The sequence below is a fragment of the Xenopus tropicalis genome, chromosome 6, assembly GCF_000004195.4.
Source record: "Xenopus tropicalis strain Nigerian chromosome 6, UCB_Xtro_10.0, whole genome shotgun sequence".
Taxonomy (NCBI): domain Eukaryota; kingdom Metazoa; phylum Chordata; class Amphibia; order Anura; family Pipidae; genus Xenopus; species Xenopus tropicalis.
The window spans coordinates 73,981,078-74,007,005 of NC_030682.2; the positions used below are offsets into that span (position 1 = coordinate 73,981,078).

The 25,928-nt window shown below is 39.1% G+C and overlaps 1 protein-coding gene across 1 annotated transcript in view; it reads right to left on the reverse strand.

Moving 5' to 3' along the window:
- Window positions 1-486: 486 nt before the first annotated feature.
- The window catches only part of pcbp2 (poly(rC) binding protein 2), a gene marked incomplete at its 3' end in the record, with an annotated part of 55,219 nt that continues 29,777 nt past the window's right edge, over window positions 487-25,928 (reverse strand). The window contains 2 exon segments of the mRNA NM_001045603.1: window positions 487-1,104; window positions 17,630-17,799. Of these exon segments, the coding sequence (NP_001039068.1) occupies window positions 747-1,104; window positions 17,630-17,799 (528 nt within the window).

The following is a 25,928-nucleotide window of genomic DNA, read 5'->3' on the forward strand; positions in this document are numbered from 1 at the left end:
ATGCTTATGTCTTCGTGAGGAGTTAAATTCTACTTATTCATATTTCTACCTAATAAACTATACTGCACTGTCTATTAGGTACAATTATCCAGATAATAAAATAATCTCTGTAGACTTATAGCACAGGGTGCTCCTGACCAAAATGGCAATTCCTACTAACCTCTGTTTCCCATTCACCTAAATAGGAAAAATTATCACACTTTATACATAGCATCCTTATGGGAACCAGCATTCATTGGGCACGGACATGTTGCCTACTGTGGCTCCTCTTGAATGGACCTTTGAGACAAAAACTGCTATGATTTTTAGACTGAATAAGTTTTAAAACTTAACATCAGTGCTGAGTATTTAGTCATAAGTTACACTGTGGATGCCTTTTTGTTCTTACCAGATGTAGCAATAACACTTTTTTTTTCAAATACTGAACTTGTATAAGGCAAACATGCCAGCTTACTTTATAGTTTCATTTGTCCCATTTCCTAAAGGAAACAACTAAACATAACATGAAATAAAATAGAAAATTAAATAAACAATAAAACTGATTATAAAAAAGCTGTTGGAACTAGTTGTTTTGATTTCTAAGGAGGTGGTGGGGGTTACTAGTCATGGAAAGAGGAGGACAAAAATTGAATCAGCAACAATAAACACTTGCAATAAAAAAAACATCAAAAAACAAAAATAATGCCATATTATTTCTTTTAGGTTTATCTACCACTGAATCTTGGTAGAGCTTTGTTGCCATGCCTTCAATATGGAGCAAACTTCTGTCGGTCAGATTTCTTAACCCCACTCGTCGATGGAATTTTGGCAGTATAAGCAGTTAAATTCCCAGTGGCCCCAGCAGTGGCCGCTGCATTTAGTGCCAGGAGTGGGACAGTTTTCATGCCAAGCAGACTGGAGACAGGAACAGCATAGTGGGTGGTCGGTAAAGTTTGTAGGGGAGGAGGGGAATTGACGCTAACCGCGGAGGCAGCAGCAGCTGCCGCCAACACAGCCATAGAGGTGGGGGTGGAGGAAGGGGTGGTAGACTGAGAGAGGTTCATGTTGAGATCAACAGGGGTCGTGACGGAAGCAGTCTGGGTGCTCAGTTTAGCCATCTCTAAGCTGCAAACGAAGAGAGGAACAGGAACAATAGGTTGGGATGGTCAAGCAAGGATCAATTTGGGAAGAAAGGAATGGAACAAGGGGAGCAAAGTCGGGATGGGTTAGATTGGTCAACAAAAGGAGCCAACATGTGGAAGGAAGGGAGAGAAAGAGAGAGAAAAGGGAAAATGAGGGTCAGAGGAGGAACATGTTATGTGTTAAAGAAGAGAAATAACAAATGGGTATTTCATGATTTGATGAGGAAAACATTACTAAGACTGTAAAGAATGCCTTAAATGTTTAATGTCAATGAATAAAATCATCTTAAAGAATGTAGAGAATAATAAGGATGATAAAGCAGAACTTAAAAAAAGAAAAAGAGAATTCTGAAATATCCTGAGCACTGGTATGTTTGCCTTAAATTTTACCATTCTGTTAAATGCTTAATTTCTTATATTGTGCTGCTTAACTGCAGTCGAGACATATGATATTTTTTGGCAGTTAATAAATACCTCCTTATTACATATGTTATTCCCATTCCCTTATCCAAAAATATTCCCATAGCAGCTTTGTGTTTTTTTGTGTCAGAAGACATAATTCCAACTCTGTTCGGTTATTGCTGCTAAATACATTTTATAAGACCCAAATATATACAGGTATGAGAGTGTTCAAGAAATGTATTGTTCCAGAAGCGTTTTTTATAACTACCACAATACTGAATAGTAAATCTTCAAGCAAATATTTTTGGGGCAGACTTAATGCATCTGGCATACAAAGCAGGCCATTCATGTCAAGGAGAAAAGGGGTGGCAGTACATGGTAGGTACTTCATCCAGTAGAATGACCACTGTGCATAGTCATAACACAAAGAAGCATATGTGGATCACAAATATCTGTAACCATTTATAATTCTGCAGAATAACAGACCTATATTGAAGTTTAATGTCTAACTTTCTGTACTACATATGAGGAAATATATATTGTATATGAGGAACAGTTATGCAAAGCACTTTATTTCTTGGAGTAAATCTATCTGCAAACATTTATTTACTGAATAACAAACCCTACACTAAAAATTAGTTTCTAATATGATGTTATTTTATGGTGTTATCTGACATTCAAATCAGTTTAGAACTCTTTTCCACCCTACATATCTTAACTTATCTCCATGTATTTATCCTATTCTTTCCCTACTTTATCTTTGTCAGTATGCATTTCTTAGAACTATAGATACTGAAATTTATATGAGATTACATTTTTTTAAATATATGCTTCTTTCTTTCACTGATTTAAGATACAGTAAGTATGGCATTTGTATACATGCACTAGGGTTTGCTGTTACATAAAGTGCATAAAGTGTATGTATACAAATGCCATTTTTTTCAAATTCAGTTTCTCCAATACAAATTATAAGTTATAAAACAAAGTAGTGTGTGCACTATGAAACTTAAAGGAGAAGGAAAGGCTAATAAAGATTTAATCTTAAAGGAACAGTAACACCAAAAAATTAAAGAGTTTTAAAGTAAATGAAATATAATGAACAGTTGCCCTGCACTGGTAAAAGTTGTGTGTTTGCTACAGTAACTCTACTATAGTTTATATATAATAAGCGGCTGTGTAACCATGGGGGCAGCCATTCAAGCTGGAAAAAAGGAGAAAAGGCACAGGTTACATAGCAGATAACTGATAAGCTCTGTAGAATACAATAGTGTTTTATCTGTTATCTGTTATCTGCTATGTGCCTATGCCTTTTCTCCTTTGAATGGCTGCCCCCATGGCTACATAGCTGCATTCTTTATATAAACCATAGTAGTGTTTCTGAGGCAAAACACCAGTTGTACCAGTGCAGGGCAGCAGTACATTATATTGGAATTTCTTTTATACACTTGAATTTTTTGGTGTTACTGTTCCTTTAAGCTGCAGGCATACTTTCAGTTGTCTCAATAGTGCCCTTAAGTCTCCCCATATTTCACCTGTTCAGATGGTCAGAAGCCAAACAGGAAGAAAAAACGCTGAGCTGTGTAAAGAAATTTCCCATAATGCCTCACTCCTGCACAGACACCCAGACCAAGTGAACATGCTCAGTTAGTAAGATTTTGTGTCAGCTTCCTGCTGATTGGCTCAGATCCACATTCCTAAGGGAGCAGGAGAGAGGAGACAGCAGAGAGCTGCGTGTCTCTGGCACATGAATTACAGACACAAGAAATCTTTTCACAGGGAAGTCAGTGCAGCATTTCTGTGAGTGCTTATGGCTGTGTTTACATAGGAGAAAGAAAGGTAAAAACAAAGTAAGCTTTATCAGAAAGATAAAGCTTAATTTGTTTTTACCTTTCTTTCTCCTTTAACCCTTTCCCTGCCAAGACCATAGGTACTACGTTGTTTTAAAAAAAGCAGTTTCCTGCCAACGCCGTAGTACCTACGTTCTTTATGCCTAAGCGCTATCGCATCGCATCTGCTGCTTGTATTGCTTCCTGCTTCCCCCGCCCAGAGCCGCCTCCCACCTACTTCCTCGGCGACTGCAGGAAGGAGGAGCAGGGAACCGATCTGACCTTCAGACAGGTAAGTGTGACTTTATTTTTATTTATACACACTTCTACACACACTTACATACATTTATATACATTTATACACACATACAGCACAATTTAGCACAGGTTTTTTTTCCCCCCACTTTGCACACTTATATACACTCATATACACTCATATACACACTGTCACACAACTTTTACGTGTGCACATGTACACACAAACTCACAAAAACTTAAAAAAAATTTTTTTTTTTTTCAGTTTACTACTTTTTTTTAAATTTTATTTCCGCCAAAAACTGTTTATTTTGACAGCGTGACTACTGGATCAGATATTCTAACCATACATTACACTGTCATTTGACTTATTTTGTTGTTTCATTGATTTGCACAATTTTTGTGGTTTTATTGCATTTTTATCCCTAATTCCTGATCTGTTTTTAGCGTAGCTTTGCCAGGTGTAACTTTGGTGTACAAAAATAACTTTACCTATTTTGAATTCATCAGAATGTGTACTTTCCAAAAATACTTACTGCACATAATACGCTGTCAGGGGGCTCTGTGTGCAAAAGCTGAGTTGGCAGACGAGAAATCCATATGCGCTATTTTCATTTTGGGTTCAGTACACACCACAGACTTTGGTATATCTATGCATATTGGGCATCAAACTGTTCAGTAGGCCTCTGGTGTTCCTATTTGGGGTGACTTGCCTTTGTACGCAAGAAATTGTGTGAGATAAATGCGGCAAATTGCAACATTTTTATGCGATTTTCTGAAAAGTCATAAAAACCACTAACTTTAGGAAAGCTTTGCAGATTGGTACTTTGGTGTAGAAAGGACTCTTTACCCTTGTTGGGTTGGGTTTGTGTACTTTCCAAAAATATATGTTTTTTAGGGGTCACCCTACATTTCTGCAGCTTCTACCCCTCATAAAACTGCCGTGTGTTTATGAATTAGGTAAAGATAAGCCATGAAATTAGTGTGCACAAGGTATATTTGGGGGTCTCTAAGTGCCATGTGCTTTGATAAACCTATGTACAGTGGGCATCAAACTGTTCAGTAGACCTCTGGGGTTCATATTTAGGGAGGTTTGTCTTGGTACCTAATGACCTGTAGAAAATAAGATGCTGCATAGTGGAAGTTTTGAGGTGATTTTTGGAAATGCCATAAAAATTGTCAAACTTAGGAAAGCTTTATGGCTTGGTACTTTGGAGTAGAAAGACATGGGTACCCATTTTAGATTCGGGGGAATGTGTACTTTCCAAAAATATATGACTTTCTGGGGTGAATGTACTTTTTACTAGCATTATCCCACATATAATGATGTAAATGTGTTGATTTTGCAGAAGCTGAAATGACAGAAATGATAGATCATATGGGGGTATGTTCACATTGGGGCCCCTACATGCCACATTCTTAGGTAAACCTATACATATTGGGCATCAAACTGTTCAGTGGGCCCCTGGCGTTCATATTTAGGGTGTTTTATTTGGTTACTGTATGACCTTTAGGAATTAAGATACTATAGACTGGAAGCTTTGAAGCAATTTTTAAATTTTTTTACAAATTTTGATAAAAACCAATAACTTTAGAAAAGCATTGTGACTTGGTAGTTTGGAGCAGACAGACATTTCTACTGATTCTGGATTCCCCAGAATCTGTTCTTTCTAAAAAGGTAAAATTTTCTGGGATAAATTTTCTGTTAGTGGAATTTTTGGCCTTAAAATCTAAAGTATGCAGCTTTCTGGAGCAGTGCTTTGGAAATTTGGTAGTGTACTGCTGGAGGGTTTTGACCTATACAAGTGAGAAATCTCCATAAAACTATATATATTTGGTATTGGCACATTCAGGAGACATGGGACTTTCCAAATCAGGTGTATTTTCATGCATAAAATATTTTTTGTTTCTGGTATATGTGTTTATATTATGGAAAATATTTTTTTTTCATTTTTTAGACATTTAGAAGCCTATATCTTGTTACAAAATTGGAATTACACAAAAATTCTACCATATTTTAAAAGCTTAGGTTGTCCTGAAAAAAACGGTATATTGTTTTCCTGGGTAAACTAAAAGTCCCCCCGAGGAAAGGCCCCTAAAGTGAAACAGTGCAAAATGTTCAAAAACTGTCTGGCAGTAGAAGTTCCGCTTTGTCCAAAACGGCTGGCAGTGAAAGGGTGCAAGGTGGTTACATGTTTTTTTTTGTGCTTGGGCTTCCTGAGAGTACTTTAGTTTCTTCCTACACTCCAAAAACACATACCGTAAATACTCAAGTATAAGCCGAGTTTTTCAGCACTAAAAATGAGCTGAAAAAGTAACCCTCGGCTTATACTCCTGCATATACTAGGATATATACGGTAAATCGATTCGCTCGTTGCAGCCCCCCCCCCCGTGGCTGACCGAACGTGCGCACGGCATCGCAAGCGATGCATCATTGGTTACACGCGCGCATGCACGGAGGTTATGGGCAAGTATCGAACTAGCTTACAGAGAAAGAGAGACAAAAGTAAGTGTGCTGGGTGTCCGGGGATACAGAGAGAGAGGTTCCTGCTGCAAATGCCTCTCCATGGCACTGCCCTGCCCGGACGCTCTGTGCTCAGAGCCGCCCGCTGCCTGGCTGTGTGGGGCTGCCCAGGCTTATTGCTTCCCTGCTGGGTACAGTTATGTCTGGGGCTTGTCCCCTGTCTGCTCAGTAGGACTATACTTAGTGGGGGAGGGAGCCAGCAGGGGCGACTGGCCTGGGAGCCGCTCATACAGGGGCCCCTTGTAGGAAGGACGAGTGTGGGAGAGCACCCTTTTGCCTGTGCAGACAGAGCAGGCAGTGTGTAGCGCACGGGCAGGGGGGGCGCAATATTCGGATCGGCTTATACTCGAGTATATACGGTAATTGGGTTGTGATGGAACTAACAAGTGCATGTGTCTGTTATAGGAAATTAGGGTTGAAGGTCAAAGTATTAGCTCCCCTATATGCCTATGTACTTTCTATCCACACTCAGTGAAACCAAAAGCCTGGTATTAATAGTCTAAAAATGAATTAAAAAGGCAAAAGTGCCATTTACAATAACAAGTATGTTTACATCAAATAATTTTTGGGGTTCAGATCTCCTTTATAGACATTATACACCTAAAATAAATACCTTTGGTCCTATACTTTTCATGTTTTTGCTATTATAAAGCAATAATTTGAATTCCCCTCCCCCCCTTATCTGCCCCTACCCTTTCCAAAGCTACAGCGTTTGAATAGCTCATTCTTACAGGGCTTCTCAGTGGACTTTAAAGACTTTAAGGATTAAAATGATACTGTAAATTGTGCCCTTTTGCATCTTTTCCCTTGATCCACCATTTTGTGTTGGTCTGTGTGCTCCCTATGAGACCACCTGACCAGAAATAATACAGCTCTAACTTTAACAGGAAGAATAGTGGGAGTAAAAGACAGAAATTTGTTGATTCTTTGGCTGATGTCCATGTGGTATATTTTTAATTAAAATAGTTTATTTAAATAAAGCAGAGTTTTACATATGAACTGTCTTATGTGATATAATTTTTATAGAGACATATATTGTTGGGGGGTATAGTTTATCTTAAAAGAGGCGTGTGTACTGTTGCTTTAATGAGATACTGACGCCAGAAATTAAACCTTTTTTTACAACAAAAGTCATAACACTGCCTTTGCATGCTCTTTATAACTTTGACATAAAGCTTTTTGTTCAAAGCTTTTACATTACATCGCTGATCTATGAGGGGGCTGCCATATTTGCGCATCAGGAATCTGTTAGCATTAGAAGTTATAACTGACAGGTTGAGAAGGGACAGTCAGGTTGGCAATAGTCAGATTTAACAGTTACTTGCAAAAGCAGCCCAATCAGGGAAAAATGATCAAGATCACCTATAGATAACTTTTTATGTACATTCATATTTTGAAGAGTAGATTAGTCAGTCAGTATCACTTTAAGTAGCTTTTGCAACCAATGTCTTTTCAGTTGAGTCTGAACTACCTTTTCCAGGATCTGATAATATTGGCACAAGAAACAGCTGAAGTGGCACAAACTGAAAATCTCTTTCATGGAATTAGTTTAAAAATGCCATTTCTACTGCAGGGTTTGTTAAGGTTATACTTGGTTAAATTAACCTTTGACAATTTCTCTGTCATCATAGAAGACTTCCAGCATGTGTCCACCAAAAATGACTTCCATCCTTATATAAAGTTAAACACTATTAAGGTAAATTAGGCCAAGCCATCTATTATGATATATTAAAGGAGTTTTTAGAATTAACAACACACAAGGCATGCCTTTTTAGGTCATTGCATCTCAGTGGGACTTATTATGAGATTAATGAATCCTTATTAAACATTTGAATACAATTCCTAGCAAGGCTTGCTGTTTTACATTTTACATAAATCTTTACAACAAACTGAACTGGCCATCAAATTTGTTCACATATAGTATTGATTGTAGAATGAATAATTTGGAATACACATATATATACAGTGGAGGAAATAATTATTTGACCCCTCACTGATTTTGTAAGTTTGTCCAATGACAAAGAAATGAAAAGTCTCAGAACAGTATCATTTCAATGGTAGGTTTATTTTAACAGTGGTAGATAGCACATCAAAAGGAAAATCGAAAAAATAACTTTAAATAAAAGATAGCAACTGATTTGCATTTCATTGAGTGAAATAAGTTTTTGAACCCTCTAACAAAAAAAGACTTAATACTTAGTGGAAAAACCCTTGTTTGCAAGCACAGAGGTCAAACGTTTCTTGTAATTGATGACCAAGTTTGTGCACATTTTAGGAGGAATGTTGGTCTACTCCTCTTTGCAGATCATCTCTAAATCCCTAAGGTTTCGAGGCTGTCTCTGTGCAACTCTGAGCTTGAGCTCCCTCCATAGGTTTTCTATTGGATTAAGGTCCGGAGACTGACTAGGCCACTCCATGACCTTAATGTGCTTCTTCTTGAGCCACTCCTTTGTTGCCTTTGCTGTATGTTTTGGGTCATTGTCGTGCTGGAACACCCATCCACGACCCATTTTCAGTTTCCTGGCAGAGGGAAGGAGGTTGTCGTTCAGGATTTCACGATACATGGCTCCGTCCATTTTCCCGTTAATGCGAATAAGTTGTCCTGTGCCCCCAAAAGCAAAATGTTTCCACCCCCATGCTTGACGGTGGGGACGGTGTTTTGGGGGTCATAGGCAGCATTTTTCTTCCTCCAAACACAGCGAGTTGAGTTAATGCCAAAGAGCTCTATTTTGGTCTCATCAGACCACAGCACCTTCTCCCAGTCACTCACAGAATCATTCAGGTGTTCATTGGCAAACTTCAGACGGGCCTGCACATGTGCCTTCTTGAGCAGGGGGACCTTGTGAGCCCTGCAGGATTTTAATCCATTGCGGTGTAATGTGTTTCCAATGGTTTTCTTGGTGACTGTGGTCCCTGCTAATTTGAGGTCATTAACTAACTCCTCCCGTGTAGTTCTAGGATGCTTTTTCACCTTTCTCAGAATCATTGACACCCCACGAGGTGAGATCTTGCGTGGAGCCCCAGAGCGAGGTCGATTGATGGTCATTTTGTGCTCCTTCCATTTTCGAACAATCGCACCAACAGTTGTCACCTTCTCTCCCAGCTTCTTGCTAATGGTTTTGTAGCCCATTCCAGCCTTGTGCAGGTCTACAATTTTGTCTCTGACATCCTTGGACAGCTCTTTGTTCTTTCCCATGTTGGAGAGTTTGGAGTCTGCTTGATTGATTGATTCTGTGGACAGGTGTCTTTTATACAGGTGACTAGTTAAGACAGGTGTCCTTAATGAGGTTGACTAATTGAGTAGAAGTGTCTAACCACTCTGTGGGAGCCAGAACTCTTAATGGTTGGTAGGGGTTCAAAAACTTATTTCACTCAATGAAATGCAAATCAGTTGCTATCTTTTATTTAAAGTTATTTTTTCGATTTTCCTTTTGATGTGCTATCTGCCACTGTTAAAATAAACCTACCATTGAAATGATACTGTTCTGAGACTTTTCATTTCTTTGTCATTGGACAAACTTACAAAATCAGTGAGGGGTCAAATAATTATTTCCTCCACTGTATATGTATATATTTATATACCATAGTAACAGAAAGACACTCTTCTAAAATAAAAAAAAATGCCTGGGTGCCCAGTGTGGATACCAACATGTAGACAACAAATGGACACAGCACTCGCAGGGCTTAGAAGAACAAAAAATCCTTTATTAGTGCAAAAAAATCAATATTTCCGTCACAACTCCTGGACCTTTCTCAAGATAAGGATTTGTCCTTTTTTATAAATGACCAATATCCCTAACAATACTGCCCATGTGGAAAGACTCAGGAGTAGGTGGTAAGGAAAGTCAGTCTCTCTGATTTATTTACTAGGGGAGGTTGGTTAGCTTCCTCCAGCTGGGTATTTTGTGACAATCTTAGTACCCTGTTTCTAGACCTTGACAGTTAATGTGAGGGTAGCCCCTTTGAATAAATCGTGTCACCAGGTCATCTAGTTGGACATTTAATTGGTCTCTGTTGGTGTTATTTCTGACCACACATAGGAACTCCTGCGCAGTAGTGTTTTTTATGTCTGCTTACAATATGCAGTTCTCAATCCTATCATTACAGACTGACAATTGCAGTCCAAAAAGGTTTTTTCTGTACTACTAATGGAAGCTGTAAATTTGATGGGTGGGACAGGCATTAATTGCATTGACGCTCCCCAGCAACTCTGGTTCAGTGCCCACCCACAGTATGAAGAGATTGTCTATGAATCTAAGTCTAAGAATGTTGTTTCCATACACAGGAATAATGTGTCTCTGTTTAAATTGGTCCATCAAATGTAGTACCTGTATTTGCAAATGCAAATACAGGTACTACATTTGATCCCATACATAGTAACATACATAGTAAGTTAAGTTGAGAAAAGACACATGTCCATCAAGTTAAATCTTTTATTAATGTATATAACCTACGTAACTGCTAGTGAATCCAGAGGAAGGCAAAAAACCCCTTTTGACGTCTCTTCAATTTGGCACACAGGGGGAAAAATTCCTTCCTGACTTCAATATGGCAATCGGACAAGTCCCTGGATCAACTTGAATTAAACTATATCCCATAACCCTGTTTTTCCTCACTTGCTAAAAGCCATCCAACCCTTTGTTGGAGCTATTTTATATATATCAGCCAGTGCAACTGATTTAGGGAGACAATTCAACAACTTCACAGCTGTCACAGTAAAAAACCCTTTCCGAATATTTAGATGGAGCCTTCTTTCTTCTAATCTAAATGGGCGGCCTCTCCTGGAAGGACCTACTGGTAAATAAAGCATTAGAAAAAATTTTATATGATCCCCTTATATATATATATATTTATACTTAGTTATCATATCATCCCTTAAGCACTCTTCTCCAGTGTAAGCAAACCCAATTTGGCTAGTCTTTCAACATAAATTAGACTTTCCATACCTCTTACCACTTAGTTGCCCTTCTCTGGACCCTCTCACACAATGATATCCCGTTTGAGCACTGGAGGCCAAAACTGCGTTGCATATTCTAGATCGGGCCTTACCAGAGCAAAGTGAAAGAAGATCTCCCACCTCCTGCAAATCTATGCCCCTTTTAATACAGCTCAAAACCTTGTCAGCCCTTGCAGCTGCTGCCTGGCATTGTTTGCCACAGCCAAATTTATTATCTACAAGAACTCCAATGTCCTTCTCCATAATGGATTTACCTAGTGCAGTTCCATTAATGGTATTGCATATTTTTACATCCAAGGTGCATGACCTTACATTTTTAGACATCAAATCTCATCTGCCACTTAGCCGCCCAGATTGTTTGTTTGTCAAGATCCTACTGCAAGGATGCCATATCCTGGAAAGAATTAATTGGGCTGCAGAGTTTTGTGTTATCTGCAAACATTGATACGTTACTTATAATACCCTCCCCTAAGTCGTTAATGAATAAGTTAAATAAAAGTGGACCTACAGTGAGGAACATAAGTATTTGAACACCCTGCGATTTTGCAAGTTCTCCGACTTAGAAATCATAGAGGGGTCTGAAATTTACATTGTAGGTGTATTCCCACTGTGAGAGACAACATTTAAAAAAAAAAATTCAGGAAATCACATTGTATGATTTTTAAAGAATGTATTTGTATTGCACTGCTGCACATAAGTATTTTGAAAATCAGTGTTAATATTTGGTACAGAAGCCTTTGTTTGCAATTACAGAGTTCAAATGTTTCCTGTAGTTCTTGACCAGATTTGCACACACTGCAACAGGGATTGCCCACTCCTCCACACAGATCTCCTCTAGATCTGTCAGGTTTCGGGGCTGTCGCTGAGCAACACAGAGTTTCAGCTCCCTCCAAACATTTTCTATTGGATTTAGGTCTGGAGACTGGCTAGGCCACTCCAGAACCTTGATATGCCTACGGAGCCAGACCTTGGTTAATCCTGGCTGTGTACTTCGGGTCATTGTCATGTTGGAAAACCCATCCACGACCCATCTTCAATGCTCTGACTGAGGGAAGGAGGTTGTTGCTCAAAATCTCACAATACATGGCCCCATTCATCCTCTTCTTAATACAGTGCAGTCATCCTGTTCCCTTCACAGAAGAGCACCCCCAAAGCATGATGTTACCACCCCCATGCTTCACAGTAGGAATGGTGTTCTTGGGACACAACTCATCCTTATTTTTCCTCCAAACACGGCGAGTAAAGTTTAGAACAAAAAGTTCTACTTTGGTCTCATCTGACCACATTAATTTCTCCCATGCCTCCTCTGGATCATCCAGAAGGTCATTGGCAAACTTCAGACGGGCCTGGACATGTGATGACTTGAGCAGGGGAACCTTCTGTGCAATGCATGATTTGAAACCATGACGCCGTGCATGTTCTACCGACAGTGACCTTTGAAACTGTGGTCCCAGCTCTCTTCATGTCATTAACCAGCTCCTCTGTTGTAGTTCTGGGCTGATTCCTCACCTTTCTTATCATCAGTGATACCCCATGAGGTGAGATCTTGCATGGAGCCCCAGTCCTAGGGAGACTGACAGTCGTCTTTAGCCTCTTCCATTTTCTAACAATTGCTCCAACAGTTGATCTATTTTCACCAAGCTGCTTGGCAATTGCCCCTTAGCCCTTTCCAGCCTTGTGGAGGTCCACAATTTTGTCTCTGGTGTCATTTGACAGCTTTTTGGTCTTGCCCATGTTAGTAGTTGGAGTCTGACTGACTGTGAGGTGGACAGGTGTCTTTAAAGAGCTCAGACAGGTGCTACTAATTTAGATTAATGAGTGGAATAGAGGTGGACTTTTTAAAGGCAAAGTAACAGGTCTTTGAGAGCCTGATTTCTTGCCGATTCCCAGGTGTTCAAATACTTATGTGCAGAAGTGCAAAACAAATACATTCTTTAAAAATCATACAATGTGATTACCTGAATTTTTTTTTAAATGCTGTCTCTCACAGTGGGAATGCACCTACAATGTGAATTTCAGACCCCTCCATGATTTCTAAGTGGGAGTTCAAATACTTATACAGCCAATTAATGGTAGAGGTATGCTATAGACCCATATACCATGAGTTATATGGGTCTATAGCATACCTCTACCATTAATTGGCTGGACTCTTTACTATCTGTGAAAAGCTCAACCCATAAGGCTTCTGCTCCCTCATTTACCATCATTACTTCCTCCTTTATATTGGCTCTTAAATCCTGCTTAACAAACATACCTCCCCCCTTTCCTATTGCCTTTGTCCCTCTTAAACAAAGTGGAGCCTCCTATATTAACTGCCCAGTCATATGCCTCATTCAACCACATTTTGCATTTCCCGGTGCCCCAGTGGCCCAGTCCAACCCTGCTTTAGTCACATCATATTTTCTCTCCAGTACCACCTCCAGCTCTCCCATTTTACCAGTCAGACTCCTTGCATTTGTAAACATACATTTCTCTCCCCCAAAGTAGCTGCACCATCATCATTAAGGTGCAGCCCATCCCTGGTAACCCACTTAATTATGAAAAAGGACAATTCAAATTTGAGATAATTCATTGTGAGACACGAGGAAATGAGGAATGAGTTCAATGAGGAAATCTGTGGGTGGTCTAGTTGTATCTGGGCATTGGATCAACTTTTCTAATGCAAACTCAATCCACATAGCAGATGTTTTTGGTTGTTTTCATGCTGAAATGTAATTTAATCATAAAGTGACACTACTACTTAGTTATAAGTAGTGTTCTCTGAATTAGATCAGCATTGAAATGCCTTATCACCTTTTGGCACCCCTAAGAATGTATTGTGAAGGTTTTTACACATTTAACAATGGAGTGTGCTGTTTTTATTTTTTTACCTTTCCCGCCCCTACATGTTTTTAAGATAAGTTAATGCAGGGGTCCCCAGCCTTACTTGTGAGCCACAGTCAAATGTAAAAAAATCTTTGGGAGCAAAATACAACACAAGCATCATAAAAGATAATGGGGTGCCAAATAAGGACTGTGACTGGTTATTTGGTAACCTCTATGCATAATGTTAGCTTACATGAGGCTTTGTTTAGTAGTACATATTGTTTTTATGCAACAAAAAATTGCCACCAAGCCAGGAATTTTAAAAATAAACATCTGCTTTGGGGACATCCAAGAGATTGGTGAGCAACATGGTGCTCACGATCCACTGTTTGGGGATCACTGAGTTAATGGTTGTCTGCACTTTGACAAAGGCTAGTGGATTAGCCAAAATGTTAGTCTCCACCAAATAACAAATAAACCTATATTTAACATAAGCCCCTGTGATAGGTTCATGGCATTTTGGAGTTGGGGAGTATGCAAGGTAGGGGCAGCATTTCATTTGTGGAGATAAAAGGGGTAGGTGGGCTTGGGGCAGCATGACATGTGTGGAAGGGGCAGAATGGCATTTTGTAGTTGAAGAGTAGCAGTATGGCATTTGTGGAGTTTAAGGGGAATTAGGCATAGGGGCAGAATGCTCATAATTTTCTAATAAAAGAAAAAGGTGGAGTCTAATAATGATGATGGAGACCACAAGCACAACACAGGGATGTATTGGAGCATCACAGGTTATCTAGAAACATATAAGCATTAAGCATTATTAATAAAAACAATATTGGACCTTTGAAGGTAGGTAAAAGAAGGGTTAAATCCTCCAAATCAATTCCACTGTACCCTTCAGGTCTCTACATATAACTCAGCAACATATATAACAGCACATGGAAGTAAAGGACTCCTACAGTACCTTACACATTTTTTTTAATAAATGAATACATTTAATGATGCATCATGGGATACACCTCTCATACAGAGAACATCATTCTTGCCACCAAATATAGAGAGCATTGTCTATTGGTATTCACTAATATGCTCTTTTGATTGTGGAGTTATGTGTAGGGACCTGGATGTCAGTGTAATATGACAGAGTATATTAATAATTCAGTTTTTACTTTACACTATGGGATCACCCCTTTCTTGTTTTATAGAGTAGTGTATATAGTAAAAAAAAAAAACAAAATAAGAGTCTCTGTATGAAAAACTTCCATGGCACTATTAAAGGAGACATATTGGATAAATTTCACTGTATGGCCGACAACCCTAATCCTGTAGGAAATTATGAATAATATATGGTGCTGGTTTCACTTTGGGCTAAAAATTAATCCTATCTGTAAAAATGGCCCCTATATTGGAGCTCCCTATAGATCCTATCAGTTCTCTGTCCGAGTTTCAAATGAAGGGTGGGTGTGTAACGGTCCCTGCCAGAAGCACAGTAGGAGGGGGATAGCTAATCACAGCCCTGCAGTCACACAAGCAAAGACAGGCTTCAGGTCCCTATCAGGCCAGCCTAGCTGCTGATTGGTTCCTATTCTACAGTGCCATGTACTGACAGCCACGGGCTCCTCTGCACATCCAGAGAATTCAGCCAGCAGGAAGTGGAACAGATGGGTGGGACTAGTGGGGTTTTGGGGGAATTTCTCAATAAATCAGTCGGAAACACAACTTTTTTTAGCACAATCTTCTATATTTAGGGGAGTATAATTCACTGGTACAGTCTTAATTTTTATATGAAATGTCTCCTTTAAGGGAAGTTAAGGGCTATTTCACTGTATGGCCGACAACATAACACTGGTGTACTTTAGCCCAGGGTCAACTTTCAGTCAGTTATGTTCTGACTGGAATTCTTACAGTGCTCTAGCAAAACTGCTGTCAGAATTGAATGATCATATCACTACATTTATGGCCGGATTTAGAATAATATAATGATCAGCAAAGAAGTCCTGCAAAATTTAAATTTTCAAATATTGTAAATAAATTGTTAATTAATTGTTAAATAAAATACCTTTTTTTAAAAACTGAATTATTGAGTTAAAGAGAATATAAAACAATAAGAAAAGGACCTTTGGTAATAAAATACCCTTTACATTTAAAATTATAGTGGACTCCCCATCATCATTAAAGGGGTTGTTAACCTTTAAATTAATTTGTAGTAAGATGTAGGCACTAATTTTCTGAGACAATTTGCAAAAATATTTCCCCGGCAACAGCGGATATTTCTATTAACAAGTCTGGAATGTAATTTTGAAATTAAATCTGTTTTGCAATCTGTTTTACTATCATTGCATTAAAAGATACAAACACAGATCTCATTAGCAGCTAACAAAGATCTGTAGATATATTACTGGCTAACATAAAAGTCAACTTTTAGCCAGATATTAGGCACAGATGCTATAGAAAAACAGCTGAATGAATGTAAATGCTCAATAGACCAAAATTATTTTGACTTGTATCTTCAGATATCTCAATAGAAAAGGGATGTTTACCTCCTGCATGTTTTATTATGGTATGTTGCTTTACAGGCATGAGCCATAAACTAATAATGCTGTGTAGTGATAAGCCAATTTTTTTGCCAGACATGGATTCGCATTTTGCCATTGGTGAATTGTTTGACGAAACTGCCATGGAAATATTCGTCACGTACCAAAAAAAGATGCGGTTGCGTCAAAATATGGCAGTGGTCACATCAAAATCAGGCACGATCATGTCAAACATAGGCACGATCGTGGCAAAAAAAGGAGGCGTGACAAAATTTTTTTCCGTGAAGCGAAACAGGACAGATTTGTTCATCACTAATGTGATGAACAGTTTATTTAGTATTTTAATCACTGTGCCAATGTGCCACAATTAATTTAATCAATATAACAAGGTAACAAGCTTTAACAGAATCATGTACCTTTGTCTAACACACTTTGCATTTGTTTGCTATCTTTCTGACTTTCTAGGGCAGTAATTCCCAACCAGTGGCTTGTGAGCAACATATTGCCTCTTTGATGTTGCTCCCAGTGGCCTCAAAGTAGGTGCCCATTTTTATATATCTGACTTGGAGACAAGTTTAGAAGCACAGAGACACAGTTTTATTCCAAGCAGAGTCTCCTGCAGGCCAGCAGTCCATATGGGGCTACCAAATAGCCAATTACAGCCCTTTTTTGGCATTCCCAAACAACTTTTTTCATGCAGTTTATAGCAACCAATTTGCATTTTGTTGCTGGTTCATCCTGTAAAAAACATGGAAACAAAACAAAGCAATTGTACCAATACCCTTTGCATTTTGTCACTACCAATTAATTGTTGTTGGGGGGTGAAGGAATAAATATTGTCAAAATAAGATCCTAGATACAAGCAGAAAAAACACGAATTTATGTCAATGAAACATGAATTTACTACTTTTTTTCCAGACACAAGCACTATTTTTTTTTAAATGATTTTAAAGATATTATCATTGTGAAAAGTGAAAGTAAAAATTGCATGATTTTGTTGACATCTTCAGCTCCCCTTAGTTTTAAGCTACTGAGCAGATTAGCAAGTAACCCTCTGATCATTTCTATATCCTGCTGTCTATACAGCCTTAAAAGCAAAAGTTAGACATTCCAATATTGAATGAGATTTGTGTTTTTTTTATAAATATATATTGCTTGAGTAAACATTTGATTAAAAGTATTATTAATGTAAATCTATTTGAACTTACCTGGCATTAATGAGGTATTGTGCTAAACTAATGTTTGCAGGGGAGCCTGTAATTGTGACTTGTCTCTCCCCATTTCCCTCTGAAGCATTTGCAATCTTGATCTGTGCGCCTGACATCTGCCGGATTTCATTTATTTTGCTGCCTTGTCTGCCAATAATGCATCCTATTAACTGAATGTAAACAAAAATATTAGGATAAGGATTAACAATCACAACCTGGTAATTATTTTTTCAGGGTGCAGGGTAAATAAATAAAATTATACAGTCAATATTAACTGATTGTTCACTAGATGACTGTTCATCTAATAGAGTAGCAGTACCATAAGTGCCCTTTCATGGAACAAAGTTTACCTTTGTTGGCATTTAGTTAAGGAAAATATATATATGTGTGTGTGGGAGATAATACAGTATACCGCTTATCATGTATATGTATATATATAATAGAAAGAGTGCCGCACACATAAAAGATACTTTATACAAAATAAAAAAAAATGCATTGAAATTTTTTCAATTCTTTCTATTATATTTCAATTTTTGACCTGCACCAAGGGCATTTGCACTTGTATAGGGTGTGCTCCTCTCTGTATATATATATTGTGTGAGATACAAGCAGTAAGAACACTGTTGGGTGTATTTTCCTCCATTGTTAAAGCTGTGATACATGTAGCACCAGGGAAAATGCCTGGTTTAGCAGCAGCTAGTGCTGGTTTCATGCAAATGGATTAGGAAAAGCTTTAAAGGGTTTTTCTTGAAAAGGGTTAATAGGATAGGTCCTCCATTCCATACTCCAATTTAGTATGTTGATTTGGCCAGCTGTAAGTAGCTGCCTGATTAGGCTGCAGGTGAGCAGCACATAAAAAGGCTGTGGGATTACAAGGTCATAGGTGATTGGCGTTTAAGGGTGGGGACTCAGAGGGTCACTCTAAGAGCGGGGCACAGGGCAGGAAGGCTGCCTGTCTGTGTTAGGAACTCCCAGACGGGCTGGGGGTGCCACCTGCCACTGCAAGAAGCAGAGGGAGCAGTAACCAAGTGAGGAGTCACCCAGAGAAGTGCCAGGAGTCACAGTGTAAGGTCTCTCAGAGCAGGGCACAGGGCAGGAAGGTTGCCTGTGTGAGGAACTCCCAGAGGGGCTGGGGGTGCTGCCTGCCACTGCAAGGAGCAGAGGGAGCCGTGACCACGTGTTTGACTGCCGGAACGTTGAGGCTTGGTGAGAAGCTTAAGTGTGCCAGAAGCTGGTGAGCTGGTATCCCAAGAGGGGAGAGTAGCCCAGAGTGAGTAGGAGTGTGAGAGTGAGTAGCCCAGAGTGTTCATGAGTGTGAGAGTCACCATGGATGTGTGAAAGCCATTGGGGATGGTGAGAAGCCCCGGGAAAAAGGTTTATGAAGGACAGGTCATGTCAGACCAATTTAATTGCTTTTTATGATGAGGTAAGTAAGAAGCTGGACAGTGGGGATGCAGTAGATATCATCTATTTGGATTTTGCGAAAGCATTTGATACCGTTCCCCACAAACGACTGCTTTCTAAGCTAAGGTCTATTGGTCTTAGTGAAGCCGTTTGCACATGGATAGAAAACTGGCTACAGGATCGGGTACAGAGGGTGGTTGTTAATGGTACATTCTCTACTTGGAATAAGGTCCTCAGTGGGGTCCCTCAGGGTTCTGTACTGGGTCCACTTTTGTTTAATTTGTTCATAAATGACTTAGGGGAGGGTATTATGAGTAATGTATCAGTGTTTGCTGATGACACAAAACTCTGCAGACCAGTCAATTCTATCCAGGATGTGACCCCTGCAGCAGGATCTTGACCAACTGGCAATCTGGGCAGCTAAGTGGCAGATGAGATTTAATGTGGATAAATGTAAGGTCATGCACCTGGGATGTAAAAACATGCAAGCCCCGTATACCCTTAATGGGACTGCACTAGGCAAATCCATAATGGAGAAGGACCTTGGAGTCCTTGTAGATAATAAACTTGGCTGTAGCAAGCAATGCCAGGCAGCAGCTGCAAGGGCAAACAAGGTTTTGAGCTGTATTAAAAGGGGTATAGATTCACGGGAGGAGGGGGTTATTCTTCCCCTTTACAGAGCGCTGGTAAGGCCCCATCTAGAATATGCTGTTCAGTTTTGGTCTCCAGTGCTCAAACGGGACATTACTGAGTTAGAGAGGGTCCAGAGAAGGGCAACTAAGCTGGTAAAGGGTATGGAAAGTCTCAGTTATGAAGAAAGACTGGCCAAGTTGGGTCTGTTTACACTGGAGAAGAGGCGCTTAAGAGGTGACATGATAACTATGTATAAATATATAAAGGGATCATATAATAACCTTTCTAATGTTTTATTTACCAGTAGGTCCTTCCAACGGACACGAGGGCACCCACTCCGTTTAGAAGAAGGGAGGTTCCATTTAAACATTCGGAAAGGATTTTTTACAGTGAGAGCTGTGAAGTTCTGGAATTCCCTCCCCGAATCAGTCGTGCTGGCTGATACATTATATAACTTTAAGAAGGGGCTGGATGGATTCTTAGCAAGTGAGGGAATACAGGGGTATGGGAGATAGCTCTTAGTACTAGTTGATCCAGGGACTGGTCCGATTGCCATCTTGGAGTCAGGAAGGAATTTTTTCCCCTCTGTGGCAAATTAGAGAGGCTTCAGATGGGGTTTTTTTGCCTTCCTCTGGATCAACTAGTAGTTAGGCAGGTTATATATAGGCATTATGGTTGAACTTGATGGACGTATGTCTTTTTTCAACCCAACTTACTATGTTACTATGTTACTATGTTACTATGTTCCAATATGAGAGTTACACTGGAAGGTGAGAGCCCTGAAGCAGGGACAAATCATAACCATGTCTGATGAACTGTTTATGAACTGACCTTTATATTTATGTTGGGAGGAGTTTACCCCTAAATAAACCTATGTTTTTGACAAAGAAACCTGTCCCTGTCACAATACCCCAGATCCTCGGCATGCCTGCCTACCTTAATTTAGTTTAAACAATACATGTTCAGGTTGACGTTTTGGTCTCCTTCTAAGACCTTTGGTCTTGAACCGTGTTCTTGATAAAGGAGACCGAAAACATTGACCTGATCATGTATTGTTTAAACTAAATGAAATTAATAAAATTATTTTTTAAATGATTCCTGGTGTGCACCAGCCTACCTATGAACGTGTATATTATATATATGAAACAACAACAAGAGATCCTCTGCAGTCACCCATTATCAATATATATAGGACATTAAAGGGAAACGAAAGGTAAAGTCACTTGGGGGTGCCTAACATTTTGATGTTAGGCACCCCCAAGTGACTTTAACCGCTTACCTTGTACCCCGGGCTGGTGCCCCTGTTGGGAGAAAACAGCACCAGCCCGGGGCACCTGGAGCGGATCGTTTCCGTGTTCTGGCTTCCTTTTCCGGAATGCCAGCGGTGGGCGCATGCGCAGTAGAGTGAAAAGCCGACTTTAATGTTTAAGTTCGGCTTTTCACTCTACTGCGCATGCACGCGCAGCGAAACAGAAGGAAGGAAGCGCCGGCAGCTACCCCGGGCTGGTGCTGTTCCCTCCTCACAGGGGCACCAGCCCGGGGTAAAAGGTAGGTGGTCAAAGTCACTTGGGGGTGCCTAACATTTTGGCACCCCCAAGTGACTTTGGCTTTCTTTTTCCTTTAAGACATTCTGTGCATTAAGCTACTAAGAAATGCCCTCCCCTTTAAGCAAAACAGGGATTGTTTGTCCATATATTGCAATATACTTCAAGCTGGCCAACTGCATCAAAGTCATCCCTTCTGGCCAGTCCTACACTGACCTATGTGACTCGCCAAGAATTCCACTGCTTCAATATACGTTTAGCAAACGGACTAAGTTTTACCTGCAACTTTCTTGCTTTCAAGTTTAAAACCCCCACTGGGATCCCAGTGGAGCCAATAAAAGGGCAACCATATGGGGGTTGTTGTTGTTTCTATGTATTTTGTGGTCACAACCTCATTGCTTCCCTGCCTAATGTGGTTGAACACAACTTTCCCTTTTTTTGCTATAGTTTATACAGGAGCAGTGGCCAGCTCCATGTTGTAGCTCCCACCCTTCCCAGCTGCAGTCAGGTGATCCCAGTGGAGCCAATAAAAGGGCAACCATATGGGGGTTTTAACCTTGAAAGCAAGAAAGTTGCAGGTAAAACTTAGTCCCTTTGCTAAATGTATATTGAAGCAGTGGAATTCTTGGTGAGTCGCATAGGTCAGTATAGGACTGGCCAAAAAGGATGACTTTGACGCAGTTGGCTAGCTTGAAGTATATTGCAATATATGGACAAACAATCCCTGTTTTGCTTAAAGGGGAGGGCATTTTTTAGTAGCTTAATGCACAGAATGTCTTAATGTCCTATATATATTGATAATGGGTGAGTGCAGAGGATCTCTTGTTGTTGTTTCTATGTATTTTGTGGTCACAACCTCATTGCAGTGTGGTTGAGCACAACTTTCCCCTTTTTTGCTATATATATATATATATATATATATATATATATATATATATAATTATTAGTTTGTCCCTGAAGAAGAGTACTGTTTGTACTGGTAATGTTGGAGTTTTTTCAATAAACTTTTTTCTTTTGCACCAAGTCCCTGAGCATGCGGTACTCTTTCTCTATATGTCTATTTTTTGACCTGCACCCAGGGCTGTTATTTTAGTGACGGGTGTGCTCCACTCTGTGCATCCCACACTCTTAGGGGCTGATTTACTAAGACACGATTTCGAATCCAAATTGGAAAAATTCCGATTGGAAACGAACATTTTGCGACTTTTTCGTATTTTTTGCGATTTTTTCGGCGTCTTTACGATTTTTGCGTAAAAACACGAGTTTTTCGGCGTCTTTACGATTTTTGCGTAAAAACGCGAGTTTTTCGGCGTCTTTACCAAAGTTGCGCAAAGTCGCGATTTTTTCGTAGCGTTAACACTTGCGCGCAAAGTCGCGCCTTTTTCGTAGCGTTAAAACTTAAAAGGCGCGACGTTTCGCGCAAGTTTTAACGCTAAGAAAAAATCGCGACTTTGCGCAACTTTCGTAAAGACGCCGAAAAACTCGCGTTTTTACGCAAAAATCGTAAAGACGCCGAAAAACTCGCGTTTTTACGCAAAAATCGTAAAGACGCCGAAAAACTCTCGTTTTTACGCAAAAATCGTAAAGACGCCGAAAAAAATCGCAAAATTACCGATCATTACGAAAAAACCGCAATCGGACGCATTCGGCCCGTTCGTGGGTTAGTAAATGTGCCCCTTAGGCTATGTAGTGTGTCCTAATAATACTGCCAGACATTGCAATGCCAACTTCACCCTCGTATCACCCTGCACACAGGAGCACTGGCCAGTGGTTTCAGGTAAGCGATTACAATCATTGGGGGGTGCCTTACATTTTGGCACCCCCGCAGTGATTTTAACTTTCCTTCTTCTTTAAAAACCAAATGAAAAAAAAAGACCCATTAACATATGGGTGAGTAGTAAAACTGCACCACCACTTAGATCGCTGTACACTAATCACTTACCCATAGCGCAGAGCTAGCTATACTCCTTACCTTGAGCTGGATTTAAAATCTGCTACAAAGATTAAAGTGCATTAACCAATCACAAGTGAACCCTTTACAACCCTAATACACCTGCTTATGAAAGTAAGGAGTATACATGTGCATCTGGATATGGGCCAACCACATATACTCCACTTACTGTACATGGCACAACAAGTTTTGCAATATATTATCAGGTACTCCACACAGTAGGTGGAAAGAATGCTGCAAACTCCTAGGGGCTGATTTACTAAGACACGATTTTGAATCCGAATTGGAAAAATTCCGATTGGAAACGAACATTTTGCGACTTTTTCGTATTTTTTGCGATTTTTCCGGCGTCTTTACGATTTTTGCGTAAAAACGCGAGTTTTTCGGCGTCTTTACGAAAGTTGCGCAAAGTCGCGTTTTTTTCGTAGCGTTAACACTTGCGCGACTTTGCGCAACTTTCGTAATGGCTACGAAAAACTCGCGTTGTTACGCAAAAATCGTAAAGACGCCGAAAAACTCGTGTTTTTACGCAAAAATCGTAAAAACGCCGAAAAAAAATCGCAAAATTACCGATCATTACGAAAAAAACACAATCGGACGCATTCGGCCCGTTCGTGGGTTAGTAAATGGGCCCCCTAGTGTAGAAGGAGAAGGGGAGATTTCCTAGTTTAGTACACCGGGAACACATTTACATTTTTTTTTTTTTTTTAGAAAAAGTCGATTATTTTTTTACTTCTTGATATTTTAGAGATTTATGAATGGGTTATTGCCAATACTTGATTTTCCCGATATTGTTTCTTGAAACATTTTTCGGAAATTATCCCCGAAAAATTTGTATTTTTCGAAAATAACTATATAACTGTATAAATCGAGATTTATTAACGCTTAGGCTATTTTTTTCTGTGAAAAAAAATTTGCTGGTTTGATGTGTCATGTGCCATCGAATCCTATGGAAGGCTTCAAGTACTATACATGTTTGAGTTTAACTCAAAAATGGTTAAAAAAAAGTGAATACTCATTGTCAGCCTGTCCTTTTTCTACACAATTTTTTAAGGAAAAGTTAATTCCATTATTGTTTTCTGTTTCACACAGTTTCAAAGGGAAGTTAATCCTACCATTGTTTTCTATTTCACACAGTTTCAAGTGATATTTAAACACATTATTGTCATCCAAGAATGAGTGCCAATGGTCCTAAAATTGCTGCTGGAGCAATTCCTATTTGGCAAATTTAAGAGGATTCATGGGAATGAACGGGCAATTCAATTTCACGAATTTCTCAAATGTTTCAGCTCGAAAAAAAACATGGTTTTTGGACAATTTTCGTTCGATCCTACCAACATTCAATACATTTAATACATGCAGGAATAATAAAGTCAAGTTTATACAAGTTTTAAGGCCAGAAAAAGTTTTAGTAAATCTGCCCCCCCCCCCAGAATTCCATAATATAGTGAATAATGTACCACCTGTTGTAAAATATGAAAGGAGTTTCATGATAATATAAAAGCACACGGCCAAAGCCTGAGTGCTTTTATACAGGTCAAGGATCCCCAAGGTGACTGATAATATCCTCATATTTTACAACAGAGGGTGCATTATTTATTACAATACACAAGTTTCAGTAAGTCATGTGGCAGGAATTACATCACAAGCATTGCTTATAACAGATGACATCACTAATCCCCATTTATAAGGAAATAATTTACAGGATATTCATGGCTCTTGTTTATTACAGTACTATATTAGTATCATATTTACCCTACACTAAATATTTGTGGTATACAATTAAGGAAAAGGACTAGAAAAATCAGCCCTCTAAAACTGAATTGCTTTTGTTTCTTCACAGAACACCAGTTAGTGTGGAAGAGAGACATAAATGTCATGCCTTAAAATACATAATCCTGGTATTTAGACAATATATTGTTGTTCATTTTCAGAACAAAGCTAGATTAAGTTTTATTGTAAAGGTTGCGTTCATGGTTGCCAATGCAATATTTACAGGTGAACAATATACATTAGCTTTTATTACACAAGATTACAATCAAAACACTGACAATATGAATTCCAGGGTAACTAATTCAGAGCAATTGTTTTTTCATTTACTGTAATTGCACTTCTGAGTTTGATGAACATTATTTTATTATGAAAAATATGTGATATCTACATAACTAGTTAAAAAAATGTTGCGCCTGTTTCATTAAACCACTAAAAAAACATTAATATTAATATCAATTGCAAATGTGATGCAGAGGAGTGATCTGAGGAAGTTTACATTTATATACTGTAGGTATGAGACCCGTTATCCAGAATGCTCAGGACCAAGGGTATTCCGGATAAGGGGTCTTTCCGTACCTTAAGTCAATAAAAATAAATTAAACCCAATAGGATTGTCTCCAATAAGGGTTAATTATATCTTAGATGGCATCAAATACAATGTTTTGTTTTATTATTACAGAGAGAAAGGAAATTAGTTTTAAAAATCTGAATTATTTCATTAAAATGGAGTCTATGAGAGAGCTTTCTGGATAATGGGTTTCTGGATAACGGATCCCATACCTGTATTCTATTTGGACCCTTTCAAAATATAAATGAGTTACTAAGATGAGTGTTAAATTACATCAGTCCAATCAGATCTTTGTTTTGTAGAACACCAGCCATGTCAAACTGGTGTTTGAAGCTCACTTTGTGTCAGATGATAATTAAAAAATATTGCTGCAGATAGTTGAAATTTGGATTATTTAATATTCAGGATCCTTTTTTTCCAATTATT